This window comes from Symphalangus syndactylus, chromosome 12 (assembly GCF_028878055.3).
Source record: "Symphalangus syndactylus isolate Jambi chromosome 12, NHGRI_mSymSyn1-v2.1_pri, whole genome shotgun sequence".
NCBI classification, from domain to species: Eukaryota; Metazoa; Chordata; class Mammalia; order Primates; family Hylobatidae; genus Symphalangus; species Symphalangus syndactylus.
The window spans coordinates 85,895,534-85,920,336 of record NC_072441.2 but is presented as its reverse complement, the minus strand read 5'-3'; the positions used below and the strand labels follow the sequence as shown (position 1 = coordinate 85,920,336).

At 42.2% G+C, this 24,803-nt stretch overlaps 1 protein-coding gene across 7 annotated transcripts; it reads left to right on the top strand.

Moving 5' to 3' along the window:
• FCRL4 (Fc receptor like 4) lies at positions 1–24,024 on the top strand. Of its 7 annotated transcripts, none has more exons than XM_063624915.1 (12): positions 1–205; positions 1,768–1,788; positions 9,046–9,300; positions 10,384–10,638; positions 10,935–11,219; positions 12,037–12,324; positions 16,882–16,995; positions 18,139–18,166; positions 19,656–19,738; positions 19,966–20,034; positions 22,772–22,803; positions 22,892–24,024. In XM_063624915.1, the coding sequence occupies exons 1-12, from the start codon at positions 175–177 to the stop codon at positions 23,000–23,002; spliced, it is 1,572 nt and encodes a 523-aa protein (XP_063480985.1). In that variant the 5' UTR covers positions 1–174; the 3' UTR covers positions 23,003–24,024. The 7 variants fall into 7 exon arrangements, 6 of the variants coding, with proteins under 6 accessions (XP_063480985.1, XP_063480987.1, XP_063480988.1 ...); XM_063624914.1 differs by having other exon boundaries at positions 34–205; positions 9,049–9,300; positions 16,867–16,995; XM_063624913.1 differs by having other exon boundaries at positions 34–205; positions 16,867–16,995.
• The last annotated feature ends 779 nt before the right edge of the window (positions 24,025–24,803 follow it).

Sequence of the window (24,803 nt, the reverse complement as noted above, 5' to 3'; positions counted from 1 at the left end):
CAGAAAGATTCCTCTACTTCCCCCTTTCACTTCATTATCTCAATCAGCTTTATGCAGAGAAGAAGCTTACTGAGCTCACTGCTGGTGCTGGTGTAGGCAAGTGCTACTTTGGTAATCTGGGCTGACCTGGCTTGTCTCCTCAGAACTCCTTCTCCAACCCTGGAGCAGGCTTCCATGCTGCTGTGGGCGTCCTTGCTGGTCTTTGGTAAGTGATGGAGAGTAGACCTCTGCTTGCTGCAAAGCTGAGCCTCACCATGAGCAAAAGTCCTCTTTTCTGGGCTGCTGCAATCATGGATTTTTACTCCCATTTTAGAACAGCAGAAAATGAACAAAAAGGAAAGATAAGGATTTACTGGTAGAAGGGGAAAATGATAATAATTGATTTCCAAAGATGTATTTCTTACCTACTTTTGCTATGAATTGCCTATGGAAAATCATTTTACCCCCAAATGGACTTATTTTGTTTATGTAAAAAGAAACCTATGGCTAGGTTCAGTCCCTAAGTCACAGAGCATGAGGACCCAGAGGAAAAGATGGACTGAGTTCTTTGTGAAGGATCAAGTCCTGATTGTGAACTCAGGTAGAAAGGATCACCTGCTAAGAATAGTTATTTCCTTCTCTGTATTCTAAGATCAAACCTGTTCTGATGTTTGCAAAGAGCATGAGAAGAGAAGAGATAAGATGGTTTCCCTTTGATCTTTTTCTTCCTGCTTTTGTACCACTTGTCAGTGTTTGTCCAAATGAGGCACGGATTTCCTAGTTGCTCAAGCTAGGGAATTAAAGAACAATCAGTCTGTTGTACATTAAATATTTATTAAGCATATTTTTCTAGTTCCCACCTGATCCCCAGACCCCAACTAAGGGAAGACCTGTTAGTGTGATTGGTATATGATGGGAACTAAGGAGTGAATGGATGGGTATACTTGGCATACCACACTGCTGGGCACCACAGAGGATATGGAGACCTGAAGGACACAGATTCTGCCCTCAAGAGGTGACATTCTCAATAGAACCTCAATGTACACATGCAAGAGCATCTGACTCGACAATATGAGAAAAATGTTACACAAATAGTTACAAGACAATGTGTGAGGATGTCAATTAATTTTTGCTGATCCCTGGCTACATCCCACTTTTCTAAGGGTACTCCACGTATAAATTTATCCAATTCTCTAACATTTGATCAGGTGGAACTTTTATAACTCCCATTTACAAATGAGGAAATGAAGGCACAAAGATGTTGGTCTTGTCCTTAAGGTTTATGCAGCTAGTACAGTGGCAGAGTCAGGATTCAAACTCATAATCTAACTTTGGAAACTAGGCTTTCAACTGCTACCCCCTACTGTCTGTCTCATTTTGAGTTCCAAATTAGCTATGATAATAAGTGTTCTGAGTCAAGAGAAGAGGGAACCGCAGCAGCCCCATACTAAAAAATTAATGACAGCAGCCATTAATTGAAATCTTACTGATCTAACTCATTACAGTATTACTATGAGGTCGCTTTCATGAGCCTCATTTTTCAAATGAGAAAACTGAGACTTGAAAGTTCATGTGGTTTGCCCTGGGTCATACAGCTAAAATTCAAACCAGACTGTCTGAGTCCACAGCCTGAGCATCTGGCCACTGTGTTTCCCCGCTGGGATGGATGGAATGGAACATGTTTCTCTTCCTCTTGGTTGGAAGTAGCATATGAGTGTGTGGGCTCTCAGGGTGAATAGTTTGGGACTCCTCGCCTGCACTGATGGCTGGCTCTTTACTCTCTTTCAGCTCCAGTCTGTGGACAATCTGGTAAGTCCTTATTTTCTTTGCTCCTTTATGTTTCTAGATATCCTAATAACTATATTTTATCTCAAATACTTCCAAGAGTCCCTGTTGTCCATTTCTTCCTTTTCCTGAGGGCTGCAGGGATGTGGAGACATCAGCTCGTGTGGTGACCCTGACCCTAAGAATCAGGCTATTTGGGGGTCACCCTCTTAAACCAAAACTGCCATTGTGCTGGCTAAACATGGCAGGGCCTGGGATATATGTCACAGCGTCCACAGGAGGAGGAGCTGCCACCCCGCCTGATGTGGGATTCTAGCCAAGCCTGATGGAGTGCATAGCATCCCGAGAGGAAAAGGGTAGAAATAAGCCAATACTTCAGAGGGGGAGGCTGGGGCTTCAGCAGCTTTTCCACTAATCATGTGTAACAAATTTATCCCCAACTTCTGCATCCCATGGAGACACACTTCTCTGTTAATAGCTCAAATTATGATGACTCTGAGTCTCCATCTATCCTACTGGTCAGCAAAAAGCCCCATCTTCTCTATAGGGAGCTGCCTCACAGGTGTTTTGGCCATTCCTATAGAGCACCCTAGGAGCTGCTGGAGCCAGCAAGGGCCTTGGCCACCTTGAGGTGCACTGTCTCTTGCAGCTCCTAACTCTGCTGTTCTTCCCCTCCTCAGTGCCATGGACACAGCCTGTTTCCCACACACCCTTCCTGAGACAAGATTATAACTTGGCAGACCTTGCTAATGGTTCTAGAATGGGGAAATGAAATACAAAAAGTGTCTTGAATTAACTACAGCTAGTGATGTGGTTAATCTCAGAGCCCATCAACTCAGTCTCAAACACACAAAGGCCATGAAAAGTTATGTCCCTTCCTGGCCATAGGGCCACCTGCACATAGCAGGGCCAGCTTCCTCAGGGCAAAGAAGAGTCTAGTTGCACACATCAAAGGAAATCAACTCTCCTTCCCTCCAGTAGAAGACCTATTGCCTAAGTCCCAATGGCCCTGCATCCAGGTGCTTCCCAGGAATATAGCTGGTAGGGTTTTCTATCCTCTTCAGCAGAAACACAGCCCCATTCCCACTGATGACATAGGGTATTCTGTCCAAACCTTTAAAGACAGAATTTTCTTTTTAAAAAGTGTCTGCAGAGGCTAGGCACAGTGGCTCATGCCTATAATCCCAGCACTTCAGGAGGCTGAGGTGGGTGGATCACTTCAGGTCAGGAGCTCAAGACCAGCCTGGACAACATGGTGAAACCTCATCTCTACTGAAAATACAAAAAGATAGCCAGTTGTGGTGGCACATGCCTGTAATCCCAGTTACTCAGGAGGCTGAGGCAGGAGAATCACTTGAACCCAGGAGGTAGACGTTGCAGTGAGCTGAGATCAGGCCACTGCAGTCCAGCCTGGGCAGGAGTAAGACTCCATCTGAAAAATAAAATAAAATAAATTCTGCAGAGACACACAGATGTTTCACCTTACCAAACAGAACATTTAGCTTCTTCATGTAAAACACGCAGTTGGGTTATTTTACAGTTTTCTTTTTTTCCCCCCAAACAGAGAAAGGGCATTTTCTTCACATTTAGATGTAACTAAAAGATCTATTTGGGAAGTTCTTCTGGACAAAGGCAAGAACGTTTAAAGCTTTAAGCTATAAAAAAGCAATTGCCTGAAAATCCTTAAATGTAGACAGTCCTCATCTGAGTAAAAAAGGTTCCAAGAAGAAAATAATTTATTCTATTAAAAATTTCATAGTAAATAGCAATCCCCAAAATTGAGACTTTATTTTTGAAAATTAATACAAATGAAAACAATTTGTTTGATTTTCTACTTCACAGAAGTTACATTACCATAGGCAATTTGTAGGGCAAAGCATGAATCTAATATTGACAGAAGTTACATTACCATAGGCAATTTGTAGGGCAAAGCATGAATCTAATATTGACTTTTCAAAATGTGGTAGCTGCCACAGCTCCAGGCATCATGACTTTGTTCAAGGCAGAAAGTGGGGAGAAGTAGGGAGGCAGGTGGAGAAGGGAAGTGAAGCTGTCAAAGAGCACCCAGTGTGCATCTCTTCCTTCAAATAAAGGAAGAACATTTTCCCAGAATCCCTATTCCCTAGTCCATCCCTAGCATTATTTCTCTGACATCCCTTTATTCAGACCTGGATCATGTAGGTGGGAAAGTTAATACTTCATTTTTTCAAACACATTAGTGGGCAGAAGGTTAGAGAGGAGAGCATTGGGACTGACTTTTGAAGGCCAAGCAAGTGTTTTCCCTATTATTGATTTCTCCTTCATAATCGTTAACAGGTCTTGATCTGCCATACTCTTTAGTGATTTTATGAGTCATCAGAGCAGTGGTTCCACATAACTTTTACCAAGTTTATAAATTACTACATCTTCAACAGAATCTAAAATAGCAATCAAAGGCCGGGCGCGGTGGCTCAAGCCTGTAATCCCAGCTCTTTGGGAGGCCGAGACGGGCGGATCACGAGGTCAGGAGATCGAGACCATCCTGGCTAACACGGTGAAACCCCGTCTCTACTAAAAATACAAAAAAAAAAAAATTAGCCAGGCGTAGTGGTGGATGCCTGTAGTCCCAGCTACTCCGGAGGCTGAGGCAGGAGAATGGCGTGAACCTGGCCTGGGAGGCGGAGCTTGCAGTGACCTGAGATGGGGCCACTGCACTCCAGCCTGGAGTGCAAGACTCCGTCTCAAAAAAAAAATAAAATAAAATAAAATAAAATAGCAATCAATTTTCATTTGTACACCCACTGAAAGATTAGCCTACCAAAGCACTTATCTTGGAGAAGGCTGGATAGTAGTGTTATATTGGTAAGGACGTTTGAGTGAATGTTTCTAATAGTGAATAATTTGTGTTGTAGTTACTTTTATTGTTAGCCGGCACAAAGTCAGAACTACAAAACTCAGAAAATAAACATTCAGATTAAAAAGGGCCTCAGAAACAGTTTCTTCTTAGAAGACATATAATTAAAAACAAAATCTCCTCCCAACTCAGAAATCCTCCCCACAGCGGTAGTAGAGAAAGTAGGTATTATTGAATAAGCAACAAGCCAGAATATGATGAGCATCACAGACAATCCACTAAGAAGCTGCAAAGTCAGAAAGGAATTCCACCCCCTCATACAGCCAATTAGATACAGCACGTGCTTACATGTTTTCAAGATAAACAATAACTAGGCCTCAAGTAAGAGGGCCTGACAGCACCTTTTCTTCTACTAGTTCATCTTAACTTTATCCTGGTAACTGGGGAGACAACCTGTCTTAAGTAACTGAAGGGAAACAAACTTCTGTCTTTACAACAGCAGGTAGTTTAGCACATTGGAGAAAGTCGAGCCCACCAAAGTTAGGTCCTTACTCTCCCACAGGGACTGAGAGAGACAGAGGAACTATCTAGATGCTTGTATTCAAAAAGGTGGTTCCCAGGACTTCCCTGGGATGTGAGCCAGGCAATAGGCTTACTTTTTTATTATTATTATACTATAAGTTCTAGGATACATGTGCACAACATGCAGGTTTGTTACCTATGCATACATGTGCCATGTTGGTTTGCTGCACCCATCAACTTGTCATTTACATTAGGTATTTCTCCTAATGCTATCCGTCCCCCAGCCCTCCAACCCCTGACAGGTCCCAGTGTGTGATGCTTCCTGCCCTGTGTCCATGTGTTCTCATTGTTCAATTCCCACCTACGAGTGAGAACATGCAGTGTTTGGTTTTCTGTCCTTGTGATAGGTTGCCGAGAATGATGTTTTCCAGCTTCATCCATGTCCCTGCAAAGGACATGAACTCATCCTTTTTTATGGCTGCATAGTATTCCATGGTGTGTATGTGCCACATTTTCTTAATCCAGTCTATCACTGATGGACATTTTGATTGGTTCTAAGTCTTTGCTATTGTGAACAGTGCTACAATAAACATACATGTACATGTGTCTTTATAGTAGCATGATTTATAATCCTTTGGGTATATACCCAGTAATGGGATTGCTGGGTCAAATGGTATTTCTAGTTTTAGATCCTTGAGGAATTGTCATACTATCTTCCACAATTGTTGAACTAATTTACACTCCCACCAACAGTGTAAAAGCCTTTCTATTTCTCCACATCCTCACCAGAATCTGTTGTTTCCTGACTTTTTAATGATCGCCATTCTAACTGGTATGAGATGGCATCTCATCGTGGTTTTGATTTGCATTTCTCTGGTGACCAGTGATGATGAGCATTTTTTCATGTGTCTGTTGGCTACATAAATGTCTTCTTTTGAGAAGTGTCTGTTCATATCCTTTGCCCACTTTTTGATGGGTTGTCTTTTCTTGTAAATTTAAGTTCTTTGTAGATTCTGGATATTAGCCCTTTGTCAGATGGGTAGATTGCAAAAATTTTCTCCCATTCTGTAGGTTGCCTGTTCACTCTGATGATAGTTTCTTTTGCTGTGCAGAAGCTCTTCAGTTTAATTAGATCCCATTTGTCAATTTTGGCTTTTGTTGCCATTGCTTTTGGTGTTTTAGTCATGAAGTCTTTGCCCATGCCTATGTCCTGAATGGTATTGCCTAGGTTTTCTTCTAGAGTTTTTATGGTTTTTAGGTCTTCCATTTAAGTCTTTAATCCATCTTGAGTTAATTTTTGTATAAGGTGTAAGGAAGGGATCCAGTTTCAGCTTTCTACATATGGCTAGCCAGTTTTCCCAGCACCATTTATTAAATAGGGAATCCTTTCCCCATTTCATATTTTTGTCAGGTTTGTCGAAGATCAGATGGTTGTAGATGTATGGTGTCATTTCTGAGACCTCTGTTCCATTCCATTGGTCTATATATCTATTTTGGTACCAGTACCATGCTGTCTTGGTTATTTAACCAATATAAACATTTATATGCATTTGAAAAGGACAGAGAAAGAAATTCTGAAAGAGGAAGAGAAGTCTCTTACTTTTGGCAGGGAGAATTAAGCCTCTTATTTTTAATTTGTATTATCCTTGAATTCTTCAGTTTCTATCCACCAACGCCTCAAAGATTTTAGGGCCTACCTTCATGTAGGGTTAGTATTTTACTGTCACAAGAGAGTGCCTTTGAGGTCTGGGAAGTTAGGAACACCTACCTCTCCCCACTCTTATTGTCTGCAGCTATCTGGATATATTTCTTATGACAGACAGAGCCTGCTTACCTCTCCCATACATATTTCTCGTCAGTAAAAATATAACTTAAACCCCTTTCCATAACTGTCTAATTGACCTCCCAATTTCTATATTCACTCCATCTACAACCCCTATCCCTATCCCACCACATGCTCATGCTACATGTACGGGAGGGAAAAAATTTCTCTCTATCTGTGTTAGGTTTGAAGAAAACCAAAATATTTCACCCCAAAATATGGCCACCTGGTATAACTAGTATTTTGAATTAAAGGCCTTTAAAGATCAACAGAAGAAACTTTTCCCTATCCACCTAAAGACCAAACCAACCCACCAGTAAGAACAGTTGTTCTTCCCTTCTCTCTACTGTAGAAAAGAAGACTGACAGGTGTAACCACACCTGAACAGACCCTATCACAAGAAAACATCTACCCTTCAGGCTCATTCATCTTCCAAATAGAACCATTTATCCATTAATTCACCATAGTCATTATTTATTGCCCTTCAAAAGAGTTACCTACATTCCCCCTCTCCCCACTCCCCTCTAAAAATGGCTGTGTAAGTATCTGGGCCTTATTAGTGTATTTGGGGAATCACTCTGTAATTCTTCCGTGTACATGTTAATAAATTTGTAGGCCATTTCTCCTATGAATCTGCTTTTCATCAGTTGATTTTTCAGCAAACCTTAAGAGGGCAAAGAAAAAGTTTTCTCTTGATCCCTACAGGTTAATTTTCTGGGGCCCATAAATTAACTTGATAAAAGATATATTAGACCAAGCGTGGTGGCTCACGCCTGCAATTCCAGCACTTTGGGAGGCTGAAGCAGGTGGATCACGAGGTCAGGAGATGGAGACCATCCTGGCTAAGAAGGTGAAACCCTGTCTCTACTAAAAATACAAAAAGTTAGCTGGGTATGGTGGCACTCGCCTTTAGCCCCAGCTGTTAAGGAGGCTGAGGCAGGAGAATCGCTTGAATCTGGGAGGCAGAGGTTGCAGTGAGCCGAGATTGCACCACTGTACTCCAGCCTGGTTGACAGAGTGAGACTTTGTCTAAAAAAAAAAAAAAGACAGACTAACAAGTGAAAAAAAGTTTTAATTATGTACATACACAGGGGAATTTACAAAGAAAAAAATGGCTCAAGGAGGCAACCAGATGATTGAGATTTATACAGGTTGAATATCCCTCATCCAAATATCTGAAATCCAAAATCTGAAAGTTTTTAAGCACTGACATGATGATCAAAAGAAATGCTTATTGGAGCATTTCATATTTCAGATATTTGGTTTATGCATATGTTCCAAAATCTGAAAAAAACTCAAACTCTAAAACCCTTCTGTTCCAAAGTGTTTTGAATAAGGTATACTCAACCTGTATACCATCTTGGATTAAGTGAAGGGAAAGGAGTTTTGGGCTTCTGGGTTGGGGAGGCAAGCTCTGGCAGGTGAACTAGGAAAAACATGGTAAACAAGGGTTTTTATGCATATTTAAGTCAATGCCTTCTCTATTGATGAAAGTTGTTAAGAGTCTTCCTCTTCCTGGTATGGGAGAAGGAGACACATTTACAAAAGGAAATTTCCTTTATAAGGGAAAACTTCCTTTTTTACTTATAAAGGAAAACTTGTGCCTTGCTTTTAGAACTTTTCCTGTTTCTGGTGATTCTCAATGGCCTTTAGCTCAAAATAATCCATATGCCAAAGAGACAAACCTGGAGATGGCATTTTCTGGTACCCTTCACACACAAGAACTCATCTTAGAGAGGTCTCTGTTAACACCAAGATCCCAGGTGAGAGTCCAGGAAAAATGCAATTTCCAGCTATCTACCTGAGGACCTGGTTCACTGAAACAAGTAAGAGGGTTTGCAAGCCTCCCATCATCTATCACTGCTGAGTGGATCCTGCCAGGGCTGCCCTCCCTCTGAAAGGCCAATCTGCTGCTATAGGCCACTGAGCGCCACTGCACTCTGGAGGAGGTGAGCACAGCTCACCTGCAACCTGGGGAAACAGAAGTCATCCGGGGGCCTCTTAGGGATCTCCCAAGCCATGTCCTCCACTGTAACCCACACAAGCCACTGCAGCTGGGACCGCAGGCACCTCCACCTCAGACCTATCACTCTTTCCTCCTCAGCAGCTGCACACAAACCTGTGATTTCCGTTCATCCTCCATGGACCACATTCTTCAAAGGAGAGAGAGTGACTCTGACTTGCAATGGATTTCAATTCTATGCAACAGAGAAAACAACATGGTATCATCGGCACCCCTGGGGAGAAAAGTTGACCCTGACCCCAGGAAACACCCTCGAGGTTCGGCAATCTGGACTGTACAGATGCCAGGCCCGGGGCTCCCCACGAAGTAACCCTGTGCACTTGCTCTTTTCTTCAGGTGAGAAAGAAGGTGAATTAGTTGAAACTTTATAAATGGTTTCAATTTATCTTAGCTCCCGGGAGGTTCCACGAACTGGGGTCTTTCATTCCTCTCTAACCCTCGATCCCAGCTCCTTTAGTTTCACATTTTCCCTCCGATGTCTACACATGTTTTTCAAACTACTATTGAAACTTGAGTTTAAATGGTTAATATTAATCGACATCCCCACACAATTACACAGTCAAGAAAATGAGTTAGTTTTAGGGAGTACAAAAATGAAGCCGTCTGAGATCCTGCCCTGCAGGGCTTTATAGCCTCATAAGGGAGAAATTACACACACGTAACTGTGCTGAGGACAAAAGTGCCATCGAAGGAGCTCAGAGGTGGGAAATCTCTAACCTGATGCTTTTTATCCCCACCCGTTATTATGTGTCCCTTCCTCATTCCTAGTTTTCCCTCTGATTGGCATCAAGCTCCCACAGCTCCTCCTGTCCAGTTTTACCTGATAGATAATGATTTTGGTCACTTCCAAGGGCATGGTCTACAGGAGTAGGCATTCAACACAGTCATCTAAGAAAGAAGAGATATAGCTAACCTCAAATTAGAATCATTAGAATCTGAACAGCATGGAATTTCCATAGAGGACCACATCCACTGTCCCTTGAACCTAGGCTGTGTCTCTGACAAGAATCCTGCTACAAATCACACTCCAATGTCCAGGAAGAGATCCTCATATGGTTCTCCAAGTGCCACTTCTTTCATAGCTCCTGCCTGAGACTCTGTGAGCAGGTTGGTGTTAAGTTCTGCTGTACTCTATCATCTCAGAGATTTTGATCACACCTTCTCTCAGCTTTTATTCTCCGTATTAGACTCCTTATCTTTGGAATCTGACTTTGAATGATAAAATAGTTGCGCCTGGGATTTATTTAGGAATTGTACCTGAAGCATGTTACACTGATTCAGGAGGAGTTTCGTGAGCTTGGATCGGGAGACTACATCCTGTGGAAGAAAGAAGAAAACAATAAAGCCTTTGTAATTCAAGAAAAGGAGGAGGTAGCAGGAATGCTTTGAATGACGATCTTCTCTCTGTGTCTTTTCCAGACTCCTTAATCCTGCAGGCCCCGTATTCTGTGTTTGAAGGTGACACATTGGTTCTGAGATGCCACAGAAGGAGGAAAGAGAAATTGACTGCTGTGAAATATACTTGGAATGGAAACATTCTTTCCATTTCTAATAAAAGCTGGGATCTTCTTGTCCCACAAGCAAGTTCAAATAACAATGGCAATTATCGATGCTTTGGATATGGAGACGAGAATGATGTATTTAGATCAAATTTCAAAATGATTAAAATTCAAGGTGAATCTTTCAGTTCATATAGATTTGCTTAGTAATGAGAGAGATAGGAAACTGAGCATGTAAGGAAAGAATTTATGGGTTACTATTGAAACTCTGGATAGATGAGAGGCACAAATCCTCTAAGAGGCAGAGACAGTGGGGTGATTGGACCTGAATAATCCTGTGGAAGAAAACTGTGATAGAGGGCTTGATAAGTTTGTCTTGCTGTGTGTCTGAAGTTTCCTGTGACTGAGCATCCAAACCTGTCTCTCCCAGAGTCCTAAATACTCAGAACTTGATTTACCTCTTCTCTCTAGAACTATTTCCACAGCCAGAGCTGAAAGCTACAGACTCTCAGCCTACAGAGGGGAATTCTGTAAACCTGAGCTGTGAAACACAGCTTCCTCCAGAGCGGTCGGACACCCCACTTCACTTCATCTTCTTCAGAGATGACGGGGTCAACCTGTCAGACTGGAGCAGGTCCCCGGAGCTCCAGCTCCCAACCGTCTGGAGAGAAAACTCAGGATCCTATTGGTGTAGTGCTGAAACAGTGATGGGTAACATCCACAAGCACAGTCTCTCGCTACAGATCCACGTGCAGCGTGAGTGTTGGAGAGTCAGGCATCTTCCCTGCCTCTCTCTGCCCCTCGAGCTCTGTAGGCATAGGGACTATGTAACAGAGACAGGTTTTATCATCCTGACAGAGGCACCAGGCTTAGGCCAAGAAGTGAAGTACTATAATAAAAGAAATACATGACTTCTTTTCTACCTCCATTTTCCTAAAAACTCAGTCTTCCTTTGAAATTCTATCACTTCAGAATCACAGCTGACTCATGGAGTTAGGTTTGAGAGCTATGGAAAACAAAACAAAACAAGAAAATAGGGTGCCCTGCTAGGGAATTGGCAGATTCTAGAATGGCTAGATCTTAAGGATAACTATTTAGAAGACAAGCATCCACCTTTTCCTGGTCAGTAGCAACGAACAATGTGAGTGTCTATGATGTGTACAGCAGAAAAGAAGGAGAGATAGACAGATAGGCCCAATAAATATCACTTAGGTACAAAATTATGACTTTTGAAAACAGATGTGGTCCAGCCTAGTGCCATGATGGCCGCTATTGCTATTACCTGTCCCTCAAAACAACTCAGACCTCCAACCAGGATGTCAGACAAAACCCAAATGCTTCTTCAGGGTTAGTCCTTTTTTCTTTCCTGGGGCCTCGTATATCAGGATGGAAAAGCTTATCACATTTAGTGATATTCTCAGTGCTAAATTTGTGGTCTGTTGGCCACAATGTTAGTGCCTGCTGAAGAGTATATCTTGAAGTCACATAAAAAGTAACCCTGCCCAACACCCCAGCTACCTAGCCCTGCCCTCCTTCACACCTGACCCCCACCTGTGGTCTCATTTTCACATAGGGATCCCTGTGTCTGGGGTGCTCCTGGAGACCCAGCCCTCAGGGGGCCAGGCGGTTGAAGGGGAGATGCTGGTCCTTGTCTGCTCCGTGGCTGAAGGCACAGGGGACACCACGTTCTCCTGGCACCGAAAGGACACGCAGGAGAGTCTGGGAAGGAAAACTCAGCATTCCCTGAGAGCAGAGCTGGAGCTCCCTGCCGTCAGACAGAGCCATGCAGGGGAATACTACTGTACAGCAGACAACAGCTACGGCCCTGTCCAGAGCGCAGTGCTGAATGTCACTGTGAGAGGTGAGTTTTAGCCTCTATTGACCTTATTTATTCTCAGCAAACTTCCTCAAATTAAGGGTGATAGCTAACATTACCCTGTGACTCTGCTCTTTCTGTTTCCATTTTGCCATGCTCCACTGTGATAAACAATTTCTTCCATTAGAATATTAATAACTCGCTCAGATCAGAGTAAGGTCCTGTAGTGAGGTAATGCTGGCTGGGAGCCATTTTGCTTTTTGGAGGTGATTTTGTTTGTCTGTGTGTGGATCCATTGTGTGTTCATCTCCAAGAGGAGCCTTACGTCATTAGCAGTGTTTCTGGGTGGGGCACAGCTCTGTCACCCTACCCTGTCATCCTACAGTATCAACTACACCTCTCCTTTCAGTAAATCATTCACACACACCACACACATCAGATCCGCAGTCTCAAGTCCACAGAACAAAAAGCACAAGGCATTCCTTTACTTCATTACTATAATAGAATCCTGAGGGATTCTCGGCAGCCAAATTGTATGTGGGTCAGAAAACTCACAAGAAGCATGGAGAGCAGATACAGAGCCCACTTTTGTCCATTGAGGAGAGAAGCCTTACTTTGGGATATCACAGGTTTAGCTCATATACATCTCTTCTTCCATCCCTGAGAAGCCACACTGGGCCAATCTATGTTGTCACTCAGCTACCTTGGCACTAAGGAAGTGGTCTTTACTGGGCTTCAATTCCTCCTCAACCTCAGGTTTAGTTGTATTCCTGGCTCTCTGAAAATAAAAGAAAGAAGAAGGAAGGAAGGAAGGAAGGAAGGAGCGAAAGAAGGAAGGAAAGAAAGAAAGAAGGAAGGAAAGAAAGAAAGAAAGAAGAAAGAAAGAAGAAAGAAGAAAGAAAGAAAGAAAGAAAGAAAGAAAGAAAGAAAGAAAGAAAGAAAGAAAGAAAGAGAAAGAGAAGGAAGGAAGGAAGGAAAGAAAGAGAAAGAAAGGGAAAGGAAGGAAAGGAAGGAAAGAAAGGAAAGGAAAGGGGAAAGAAAGAAGTTAGCTTTTATTAAGTTACTGGAAAGCTAGATTTCCCTGCTTTTCTATATAATAAAACTCCTCAATTCACTCTCCTTACCTCCCTGATTTTTTCTTAAATCCATCACCACCAGGCTTGCCTCACTCCACCAAAATTACTAATGATCTCCATATTTCTAAGGCCAGTGGAAAACTGTTCCCATTTGATTCGACCTACCTCCAGCTTTTGATACAATTGATCCCTCCCTCCTTCTTGAAACATTTTCCTGCTCAATTTGTGGGACATAACCTGTTAGTATTCTATCTATTCAGCAGATACTTTTTAAAGTTTTCTTTCCGGATCCTTATAATATTTCCAACTTCTAAATTTTGGGAACTGCTCCCCCAAAACAGCTGCACTGTTTATACAAAGTCAGCTCTGATGGTCAAAGCCATAAACCTGAACAATTTAGTCAGAGGCTCCAGCAAGGGGTTGCTATGCTAATGGCACAGATGCGGCTCAACTTTCCCTTCAACTCCCTCGAGGCAAGTCTTATGATCAAGCAGGGCCCACCAGGTTAAGGACTGAGGTGTTTCCCCAGAACTAAGTACCACAGCAGTCTGCATCTCAATCTGGGAACATCACCGGTTGTAATTCCCAGCAGAGAAGGACTGAGACTGAGCTAATGTCATTTCAATGACTTTTTTTTTTAAGACGGGGTCTCTGTCTGTTGTCCAGAGTGGAGTTCAGTGGCGTGATCTTGGCTCACTGCAGCTTTGACCTTCTGGGTTCAAGCGGTCCGCCCACCTCAGCCTCTCAAATAGCTGGGACTACAGGCATGTGCCACCATGGCCAGCTATTTTTTTAAATTTATTTTTCATAGAGAAAGGTTCTCACTATGTTGCCCAGTCTGGTCTTGAATTCCAGGGCTCAATGACATTTCAAGAATCAGATTAGGGGAGAGGAAGAAGGGATTAGCAAAACTGCAAGCTGCCAAGGTCTCCCTCTAAAGACTCCTGAATGCTCTGAAATCCGGAGTAACACTGATGGTAGAGGGTGTTTCTTCTGCAGGAAGGCTCTTATTCTGAAAAGTTTACCTCAGGAAGTCAAAGATTATAATCTCTGAGGAGATAACAGTGAATCTGTCGGTAAGTATAAATTACTCCTCTTCCTTTTCGGGGTTAAGGTCATTAGAATGGATCAGCTTCTCCTGATCCAGGCAGTCAACTGGCCACTTCACATGTATCATTTCATTTTATTCTCATGACAGCCCTGGAAAGCAGGTGTCAACATCTGTTAAGGAAACAGATGATCTCAAAGATTAAACAGATGTCAAGGATCCAGTGATGTTTGATGGAATAGGAATTCCCTCCTAAATATTTTTTAATCATGGACTTCATGCAAAATCCCTGTGCTTAGAAATAAGAGAATATATAGCAAAGAGAGAAACTCTGCAGTAGCCTCATGCACTGGGCTAAGGTCGGCTGTCTCAGGCAGCTTGAACTGCCATAACCAAATACCAGGGACTGGGGGCCTTAAACAACAGAAATCTATTTCCTCATAGTTCTGGAGGCTGGAAGTCTGGGATTAGTGCACTAATATAATTTGGATTCTTGTGAGGGCTCTCTTTCTGGCTTACAGAAGGCTACCTGCTTGCTGTGTCCTCACATGGCAGAGAGAGAGAGCAGGACAACCTTTCTGGTGTTTCTTCTTAGAAGGGCACTAACCCTATCTTTGGGGCCCCACCCTCATGATTTCATCTAAATCTAATTACCTCTCAAAGGCCCTATCTCCAAATACCATCACATTGGGGTTAGAGCTTCAGCGTATGAATCTGGGGGAGAAGGACACAAAACAATCCATAGCATGGACTGAGGTTGTCTGGGGTAGGGCTGTGTGGGAGCAGGCTTAACCTATGGAGGTGTCCTCTAAGCTAATCAGAGAGCAGCCTGAATTTCCTGAGAATCTAGGGCATGGTGTCAGGACCACAAAATATGAACTAGTATTTCCCTAGATGTAACACTTAAGTGGCAGGCACTGTTCAAAGCACTTTACATGTATTAACTCATTTACAACAGTAAATAGAAAACTGAGGCAAAGGGAGATTAAATAATTTTCCCTGCCCACACAGTGAGTAAGCTGAGGAGCTGGGATTCTAATCCAACAACCTGGATTTAGAATCTGTGCCTTTCTAACTGAGACAAATTTCAATTACTTTCCCCAAAGTAGCCATTTCTTTTAGGAAACAGGGTTACCAGGAAGGTAGAGTAACTTGCTTTCTGCCCTTTGAGTCTAGAATCCTAGGCCTGGGCGTGGCTGATTCTGATTTTGCACAGGCGGATGCCCCAGCAGGTAATGGGGAAAGATTCAATACAGAATGTAGTGGCCAAGCCTCTCTGTCCTTAGATTTCTGTCCTGCTCTCCACCCTACTCTTTCAGCTGTTGTGGCTGGGAAGCTGGGCTGGCTGTCCACTGAATAATGTCTATTGGTGGAACCACTCATAGGTCAAAGGGCAGGTTTGTTGGCATTGTTGAGGAGGGAAGGATAATATCAGAAATGTCACCAGCCACTCCTGGCCAGTGGCTCCTTTGTGCCCAAAATCATAGATGAAAATAAACGGAAATCATGGTCGGTGTTGCTGTTGTTCTACTACCTGCATGTTCTCTGTCAATTCTGTGGTACCTGTGTCTGAGGTCTGAATTTGGTTTACCTGGGGACCAAGAATACATATGGGAAAGTGCCACCCCCCACTCTCTACTCTCTGTCCCTCTCTCATGCTTTTTGCTCTTTAGCTCATCACTACAGGGTATGATATAAATTTATTTATTTGTTTATTGCTTGTCTCCCCTCCCTGGATTATAAACTCAAGAGCAGGGACTTTAATGTCTTGTGCACTGTTGTATCTTCAAGGGTTAGGTCAATGCCCGGCACAGGGAAGCCTCAGCAAATATTTGTTGTATAAATGAGTAAATTGAATGAAACCTCCTTTTCCGTGGATGAAAGGATAGGGGAATGGACCCCATGGAAACATCAAACGCCTCTAACAATTTATTGATTATGTGTACTTTTCCATCCTTTTTTTTCTCTCCTGCCCTTCAGAGCACACAGGCACAGGCTTCTATAAGGAAGGAGGCTGATGCCATTTCATCATGGTGTCCCAATGCAAAGCAATCTCAGAGTTACTATTGGTTCAGTTGGTACCCTAATCAGTGGTGCGATTTTCATTCTCTCTCAGGCAGTTTGCTGTTCCTAAGTTAGGTGCTGCCAAGCCACGATCCCACAGTATCTCTCCAGGTGTCTGGGGGCAATTTGCAGGAAGCCAGCTTACCAGAATACAACATTAGGATTTCCCCTAAATTGTTCGTTTCTAAAATGATTCACTGAAGGTGGAGGGAGCTGCTGTTTCCTCTTCCATTCAGGCCCTGGCCCACCCAATGTGAGCTTTTCTGGCCAAAACCTGGCCCAAGATGTCTTTATGAGTCCTAGTCCTTTAGATTCTTCTCTCTTCCAGGGTTCACTACCCAACCAAGCTGAGGAAAAGGCAATCCCAAGCCCTGAACCTCTCCACTGAGATTCACACAGGTCCTTTCCCCTTAGAGACCCCAGGCAACAGAGATGGCCTTGTCGCTGCAGGAGCCACTGGGGGGCTGCTCAGTGCTCTTCTCCTGGCTATGGCCCTGCTGTTTCACTGCTGGCGCCGGAGGAAGTCAGGTTTGTGCTCTTTTCTTTGCCACAGTTCCTGCCCTGTCCCTTCCCCTGAACTCAGCATGCAGCCAGCCTCAGTGGCCACCAGGCCACCACTCCCCAGTCTCCACTCCCAGCGTTCACACACACTCATGTCCGTCCTTTCCTTAAGGGGCAGTTTTGCAAACAGAGGCCATGAATGAGAGCTGCTCATATCAAGTCTGATTGGCTGTCTCAGTGAAGGGGAGGAAGAGTGAAATTTTTAATGTAAAGTTCCAAACACTTGATCTGAACAGTTTACTTAGGCAATTTCTTTGGTTCATACAGACTGGCCATTTAGATACTTTAGCCTATCCTAACTCCACCATAAATGGAGATTCAAAACGCACTAAAGAGCTCTGCAGAAATGACTGAGAATAATAGCTGGCTAATTTTATCCTTCTGTCCCCTCAGGGGCTTTTCTGGGTCTGAGCTTGAGCCTGCCATCTTGTGCTCCAGCGGCCCCTCTCTCCTCAGGTCAGCCTCCCCTGCCTCTTGGAGATGGTCTGTCCCAGGCACTGTTTGCTGTGTACTTGCAAAGGCTTCTTGCCTCAGCCCACCTCAGGCTGGCTTTAGATGCCAAGAAACCTGGTGTAGAAGACAGGAGCAGAACCTTTTTCAGCTCTAGAATAATTACCCACATCCTGCAACTCTGTCTCTTAATTCAATTCAACTTTCCAGACTCCTGACAGCACCTTCTGTGTGTCCTGCATTGAGCTGGAGGTAGGGAGCTTTGGACCTCTGACCAATTCTCCTTAGTGAGGCTGAGTCAGAGCCCGATGCTCCTCTGGGCATGGCCACAGATGTTCCTCAAAGTTCACCCACAGCTCACTGCTCTCCAAGTGACACTTTGGTTATATGTAATGTTTCCTGAGGGATTTCAACACAGACGTGAGTCTTAATAAATTCTCAAACAATTGCATATTTAACTCAGGAGTGTGCAGTCCTGGCCTCAACAAGTTATATGCTTTGTTCAATCTTTTCTTCACCTCATTTTCATGAAAACCCAGGACTGGGCAGGTGTTTGAATTGACTGTCTTGATTACCTCTCTTAGATAGCTCGTGTTATGTGAAGTCATTGAGAAAGGGCTCCCTCTGCTGACAAAAATGCGTCTTTGCTTTATTTTTCAGGAGCTGGTTTCTTGGGAGACGAAACCAGGTGAGACCTCAGTTTCTGCCAGTTCCTTTTTAGTTTCCCAAGTACACAATATGCAAAACTGTGGGGTTACGAAATTAGGTCAAGTTATACCTCTTTGGCCCTGTGGCTAGATATTCCATTTTCACACTCCATGAATTGGTCAGAAATGAAGCTTCCTAGAACTTTGCTTGTCAGCTAATAGTTTGCAATACATGCAAAATAATAGATTTCATATTTGACCTTAACCTACTCATCTAAATGGATAATACCAAAGGTTATAAATTTTCTGGGTTGGCACAGAATATTTCTTGTACTATGATTAAGTTAGACAATGTGTTACTATAACTATGCATACAATGACTAGAGTCTAGATTTTCTACAAATGTTCTAGGTTTTCCAGAGAACTCCGTTTCTAATAATCTTCTTTTTGCACCATACACTCATATATACTCATTAAACGTTATATCCTTAACTTCCATTTGGAAAATACTGTCATCTTCCTCTTTCTATGTCAGTGTCTCAGTCTTAGGTTAGGAATAGGAGTGTGGATTATGTCTAATTCCTTCTTGGATTGTACAGACATTACAATGTAAAGACATTTTATGTATTTATGTATGTATGTATGTATGTATGTATTTATTTATTTATTTATTTATTCATTTATTTTCACCCAGGCTGGAGTGCAGTGGCACAATCTTAGCTCACGGCAACCTCCGCCTCCCAGGTTCAAGTGAGTCTTGTGCCTCAGCTTCCCAAGTAGCTGGGATTACAGGCGTGAGCCACCACGTCTAGCTCATTTTTGTATTTTTAGTAGAGACCAGGTTTCACCATGTTGGCTGGGCTGGTCTCAAACTCCTGGCCTCAAGAGATCTGCCCACCTCAGCCTCCCAAAGTGCTGGGATTACAGGTGTGAGCCACTGCACCAGGCCAACATAAAGTAAAGACATTTAATCACTACTTCCTGATGATGAAGAAGCCAATATGTATATATTTGAGACAGGATCCGGCTCTGTCACCCAGGCTGGAGTGCAATGGCATCATCTCAGTTTACTGCAGTCTCAACCTGCCAGGCTCAAGCAATCCTCCCACCTCAGCTTCCCAAGTATCGAGGACTACAGGCTCATGCCACCATGCCTGGCCAACTTTATTTTATTCTGTGTAGAGACAACATCTTACTATGTTGCCCAGGGTGGAAAGCCAGTATTTTTTAACCAATCAAGAGTAATCACTCTAACTATGAGACGATGATTGTTACTATGATGTCAGAGACTCCCTAACCTTGTTTCCAGGCAGCCTGTCCATACCACAGCCCCAGGGTTTCTTTAAAAGGAAAAATCTCACTCTATATAGACCTATTGAAACTCTGATTAAACCATTCAGGCTTTCCAGTTCCCTATTGGCTGATGACTTTCTCCAAATCCTCTTTCTCCTCTGCTGCTCTGCCTGGGTATCTCACTCTCCTGCATGTTACAATGTTCCAGGGATTATTATGTGTTTCTGTGTCTCACAGGCTCCCTCCCGCTCCAGGCCCAGGAGAGTCCTCCCATTCCATCTGCCCTGCCCAGGTGGAGCTTCAGTCGTTGCATGTCGATGGTGAGGATTCCCCTCTAGGAAGCTGTTCCTGGCCTCAGCCATGGAAAGATAATGCGCTTTCGGCCCTGGGAAATGCCCCTGGACTCCCTAAAGTGTCCCAAATCCAGATATTCCCAGATAATTGTTCCATTATGTGTCCAAGAAGAGTGGAGATGATGCTTAGGAAGAGGCATCTGTAGCACTTTAATACTAACAGCAACAGCCTTGAAAATGTCTTTTCTTTCCAGTACACCTCAAAAAGAAAGATTTGATATACGCTGAGATCCAGACTATTCGGCTGGGAGAAGAAGGGGAAGGTACGTCTTAGGGAAGAGATTCTGGCTGCAAACTATATTCATTCATTCAACAAATATTTACTGAGCACCTCCTATGTGCTAGGTACTATTGTAAGTATGGGAAGTCAACCAGTAAACAAGGCAGACAAAAACCCCTGCAGTGGAGAGCTTAGATTCTAAGGAGGGAAGATAGGCACTGAAATATACACAGTATACTTTTGCTGATGATCAGGATAAAAGTTAAGCATCCTTTGGATAGATATTGTGATCATTATAACGTATGTACTAAGGTCTCCCTTAGGTCTGAATGAATAAATGTTTGTAAAATGTCTACTATGTGGTAAGCACTGTGCTGAGACTATCTATACATATATGTATATATATGTGTATATATGCATGGCATTTTTAATTAAGTGCTAGAAAATGTGATTTTTACAGTATTGTATTCCTCTAATTACTGTCAGATTCTAAATTTTATATTGGAGCAAGGTAAGTTATTTGGAATGAGTTGGATCCTTTTGAGGCTTGCTTTTAAGCTTTGTTAGGGCAAGTCTCGAGCAACCTTTAGAGTAGGGTTAATCTAGCCTGATAGTAAAGCAATGCATTTCTGGGGATTCTACATCAGATGGTCCATTAACTACAAGATCTGCATCAGCTTCTGGTATTATTCTGCCTATTCTTTTCTGGTAGTTCTTACCCTGGCCTAAGATACTTTCATCTTACAACTATGCCTGTCAGTATTCAGCCAAAGACTTGAGGAGAACTCTCTGCAGACTTCTGGAGCTTTGGATCTGTTTTCCTCCTGTCTCTCTCGTACTGTCCTGCAAATTCTAGCTGCTTCAGTAAAACAGAACTGTTGGTCTCTGTCACTTCAAGTCAACAAGGCTTCAAGCCAGAAGCCAGGCTCTTTCTGAATTCCCAAGTCCATGCACAGCTTAGTGATAAACTGGTGCAATATCTGAAAACCACTGTTTTGTCCTTTTTTCTCACTGTTTAAAATGGGAAGATAAATCCAGTCCCTGTTAGTCCGTTTTGGCCACAATAAGCGAATTGTTTCTTGAAGTTCTACTTCACTTCTTTAATTCTGTTCAGACCCCATTTTAAGACCCACTAATGAATTGAGATCTGTTGTTAGAAAAATACCTCTCTAGGTAACTGCAACCTGTGGTCCACTTTGGCTTTCTGAGGTGGGAGCTCTATATCCCAGTATCAGGGAAATCACTTCAAAATCACTTCAGAAGTTCAAGAGGAATTTCTGAGATCTTCTTCACCAGGCTGGAGGCTATAACCTGCTACTCTCACCTCAGAAAGCTAAAGCAGAGACACATTGGACATAAACGCATCCATCTTTCTAAAGACATCGCTTCAACAAATCTTCTTATTTTTTTCCTCCCCACACTTCCTTGCTTTGGTTGATTAACCCGGGTTCTTAGAGTCAAGGAAACAAGCAATTCTCTCTATTTCTTGTATAAATCTACCCATGGCACCTCACTTGGGAAGTTAAAATCTAGGAATTTTAGTTGTAACCTGATGCTGAAGGTGTTCTATGAAAATGAAGTATTATACATAAGACTCAGAGAAGGACTTTCTCAAGGTCACAAAGCCAGTAACGGACAAAGCTAAGACCAAGTCTTCTGTCTTGCTGTATTTTCTGCATGCACAGCCTATGACTATATTTGACCAACATACATCACCTGATCACTTGTTTTGTCTTTCACTTTGCTCCCTGAGCCACCTCCATTAATCAGGATCCCCTTTGAATGGCAGCATTAGAATGGTCACTAGCTTTCTTGGGTTGATTGAGTACATCTTATCTTATAGAGCTATCTTGATCATTTTGCTTTTCTTCATACTCTTTCCTTGACATATTTATCAAAACACCATTTAAGCCAAGCATTCTGTTGATGGCCTAGTTACATTTCAGACACTTGAAGTATTAATGATTTGTAGAATGGTTTCTTCACCTGTTCCTTAAGGTTTACATGAAGCCCCTGAAATCATATGCAAAGTTTTGTGCATATGACCATTATTCTGGGGAGACTACATAGCTTTCATCATGTTATTAAAAATATCTGTAACCCCTAAAGATTTGGGGTAAGAATATGGTAACAATACAGTAAGAAACAGAGAGAAACCTCAAGTGCCCCAGAGTGTACCTTTTTTTCAGGCTCTCTGTCTCCATAAAATTGCTCTGCTGCTCTGATAATTCTACCTTTTACTCTGAGACTCTTAATTTTTAATATGCATGGTCCACCAAATCATATCTGCCAAACTTACCTCTCACTCTGGCTCCAATTCTAGGAAATCATGGCAATAAAAATCAAGAACTAGAACTTGTTAATGTAGGAGAGAGGTTTTCTCACAGGGCATACATATGGAGCACTCTAACGGGAACTTGCCAAACAATCGGGGGTGGTGAGATGACAGTTTTGTAAGTTAAGAGAAGCAAGAACTAAAACTAATAAAAAAAAATCTCTCAATGTCTGGTAGAGGAAGGGTGTGAGGTTTCTTAGTGTGGTATTGATGGAGGACTTTACAGATCAATGGAGCTTGAAAAGAACTTGCAGAGGGCTGGGTTAAGAAATGGTAGAACAGAAAGTCAAATGTATTGCAGGACATGTTAGGGGATGAGGTGGAGAAAACATGACAATCAATGGACAGGGCCCAGTGGCTCCCAGACTCTAGGGCATCAGCTAACAGACTCAGTTCTAAGTGCATCCTTATGCCCATAGTCCAGTGATTCTCTTTCTCTCCACAGCTAATAACTCCAGGACACTTCTAGAGGATAAGGTGAGTTTCATTTCCCCACAATTTTATCTCCACCATTACCTGCAGCCTCACACTCCCTCTCGGTTTCCACTTCTTTCTTCCATTTCAGGATGTCTCAGTTGTCTACTCTGAGGTAAAGACACAACACCCAGATAACTCAGCTGGAAAAGTCAGCTCTAAGGATGAAGAAAGTTACGAGAATGAAAAATTACAAGAATGAAAAGTTATGAGAATGTCCTACTCATGTGATTTGTCCCTTATCCAAAGTCCCAGGCCCAGTGCAGTCCTTGCAGCCCCTGGAATGATCAACTCATTCCAGCTTTCTAATTCTTCTCATGCATATGCATTCACTCCCAGGAATACTCATTCATCTACTCTGATGTTGGGATGGAATGGCCTCTGAAAGACTTCACTAAAATTACCAGGATCCACAGTTAAGAGAAGACCCTGTAGTATTTGCTGTGGGCCTGACCTAATATATTCCCTAGGGTCTGCTTTAGAGAAGGGGGATAAAGAGAGAGAAGGACTGTTTTTGAAAAACAGAAGCATAAATTTTGGTGAATTGGGATTTGCACAGAGATGAAAAAGACTGGGTGACCTGGATCTCTGCTTAATACATCTACAACAATTATCTCACTGGGGACTCACTTGCATCAGTTTGTTTAACTGTGAGTGGCTGCACAGGTACTGTGCAAACAATGAAAAGCCCCTTCACTTCTGCCCACACAGTTTACACTGTCAGGATTCAGTTGCAGATGAAAGAACCCATCTGAAATGGTTTACAGAGAGAGGAATTTAAAAGAGGACATCAGAAGAGCTGGAGATGCAAGCTCTAGGCTGCGCTTCCAAAAGCAAATGATAATTATGTTAATGTCGTTAGGGACGAAGATTTGCAACACTGGAGAAAAGAGACACAAATATAAAATTAAAAACTTAAGTACCAACTCTCCAAACCTAAATTTGAACTTAAAATATTAGTATAAACTCATAATAAACTCTGCCTTAAAAAAAAGATAAATATTTCCTACGTCTGTTCACTGAAAAGGCCTAGAAATAATTACCAACCCCTTAGCAATAAGCACTCCTTGCAGAAAGGTTTTATTCTTTAAATACCATTCCCTTCTCAAAGGAAATAAGGTTGCTTTTCTTGTAGGAACTGTGTCTTTGAGTTACTAATTAGTTTATGTGAGAATAATTCTTGCAATAAATGAAGAAGGAATAAAAGAAATAGGAAGCCACAAATTTGTATGGATGTTTCATGATACACCTACTGGTTAAATAATTGACAAAAACCAGCAGCCAAATACTAGAGGTCTCCTGATGAAAGTGTACAATACCACCTACAAAGCATCCATGCCCCAAATGTTAAAACTGAATCCATTCAAGTCTTTCTAACTGAATACTTGTTTTACAGAAAATGCATGGAGAAAAGGAATTTGTTTAAATAACATTATGGGATTGCAACCAGCAAAACACAAACTGAGAAAAAGTTCTATAGGGCAAATGACCTGGCTTCCATAACAAATAAATAGCAAAAAAAATGAAATAAAAAGAAGAGAAGAGAGGGAGGAAGAAAGGGAGAGAGAAGAAAAGAAAAATGAAGAAAAGTAATTAGAATATTTTCAACATAAAGAAAAGACAAATATTTAAGGTCACAGATATCCCAATTACACTGATTTGATCTTTACAAATTATATGAATGTTTGAATTTGTCACATGTATCACCCCAAAAAAAAGAGAAAAAGAAAAGGAGAAGACATATAAATTAAATTAGACTTGAGACATATCAACCAAAAGGAATGTGTGGATCTTGTTTGGATCCTGACTCAAATTAAGAAAAAAAAAACTACCCATGAAATACTATGAAAAATTTGTACACTAATATTAAGAAATTGTTGTGTGTTTTGGATATAAGTGATAGTTTATTGTAGTGATGTTTTTATAAAAGCAAAAGGATATTCACTTTTAGAGTTTATACTGAAGTATTAGATTAAAGCTTATTAACGTAGATTCAGTGTACA

Coding starts and splice junctions, on each gene's coding strand:
- FCRL4 (XM_063624913.1), top strand. CDS start 175: ATGCTGCTGTGGGCGTCCTTGCTGGTCTTTG. Junction 11,220..12,036: donor GCTACAGATCCACGTGCAGC/GTGAGTGTTGGA, acceptor ATTTTCACATAG/GGATCCCTGTGTCTGGGGTG. Junction 20,035..22,771: donor GCTGGGAGAAGAAGGGGAAG/GTACGTCTTAGG, acceptor TTCTCTCCACAG/CTAATAACTCCAGGACACTT.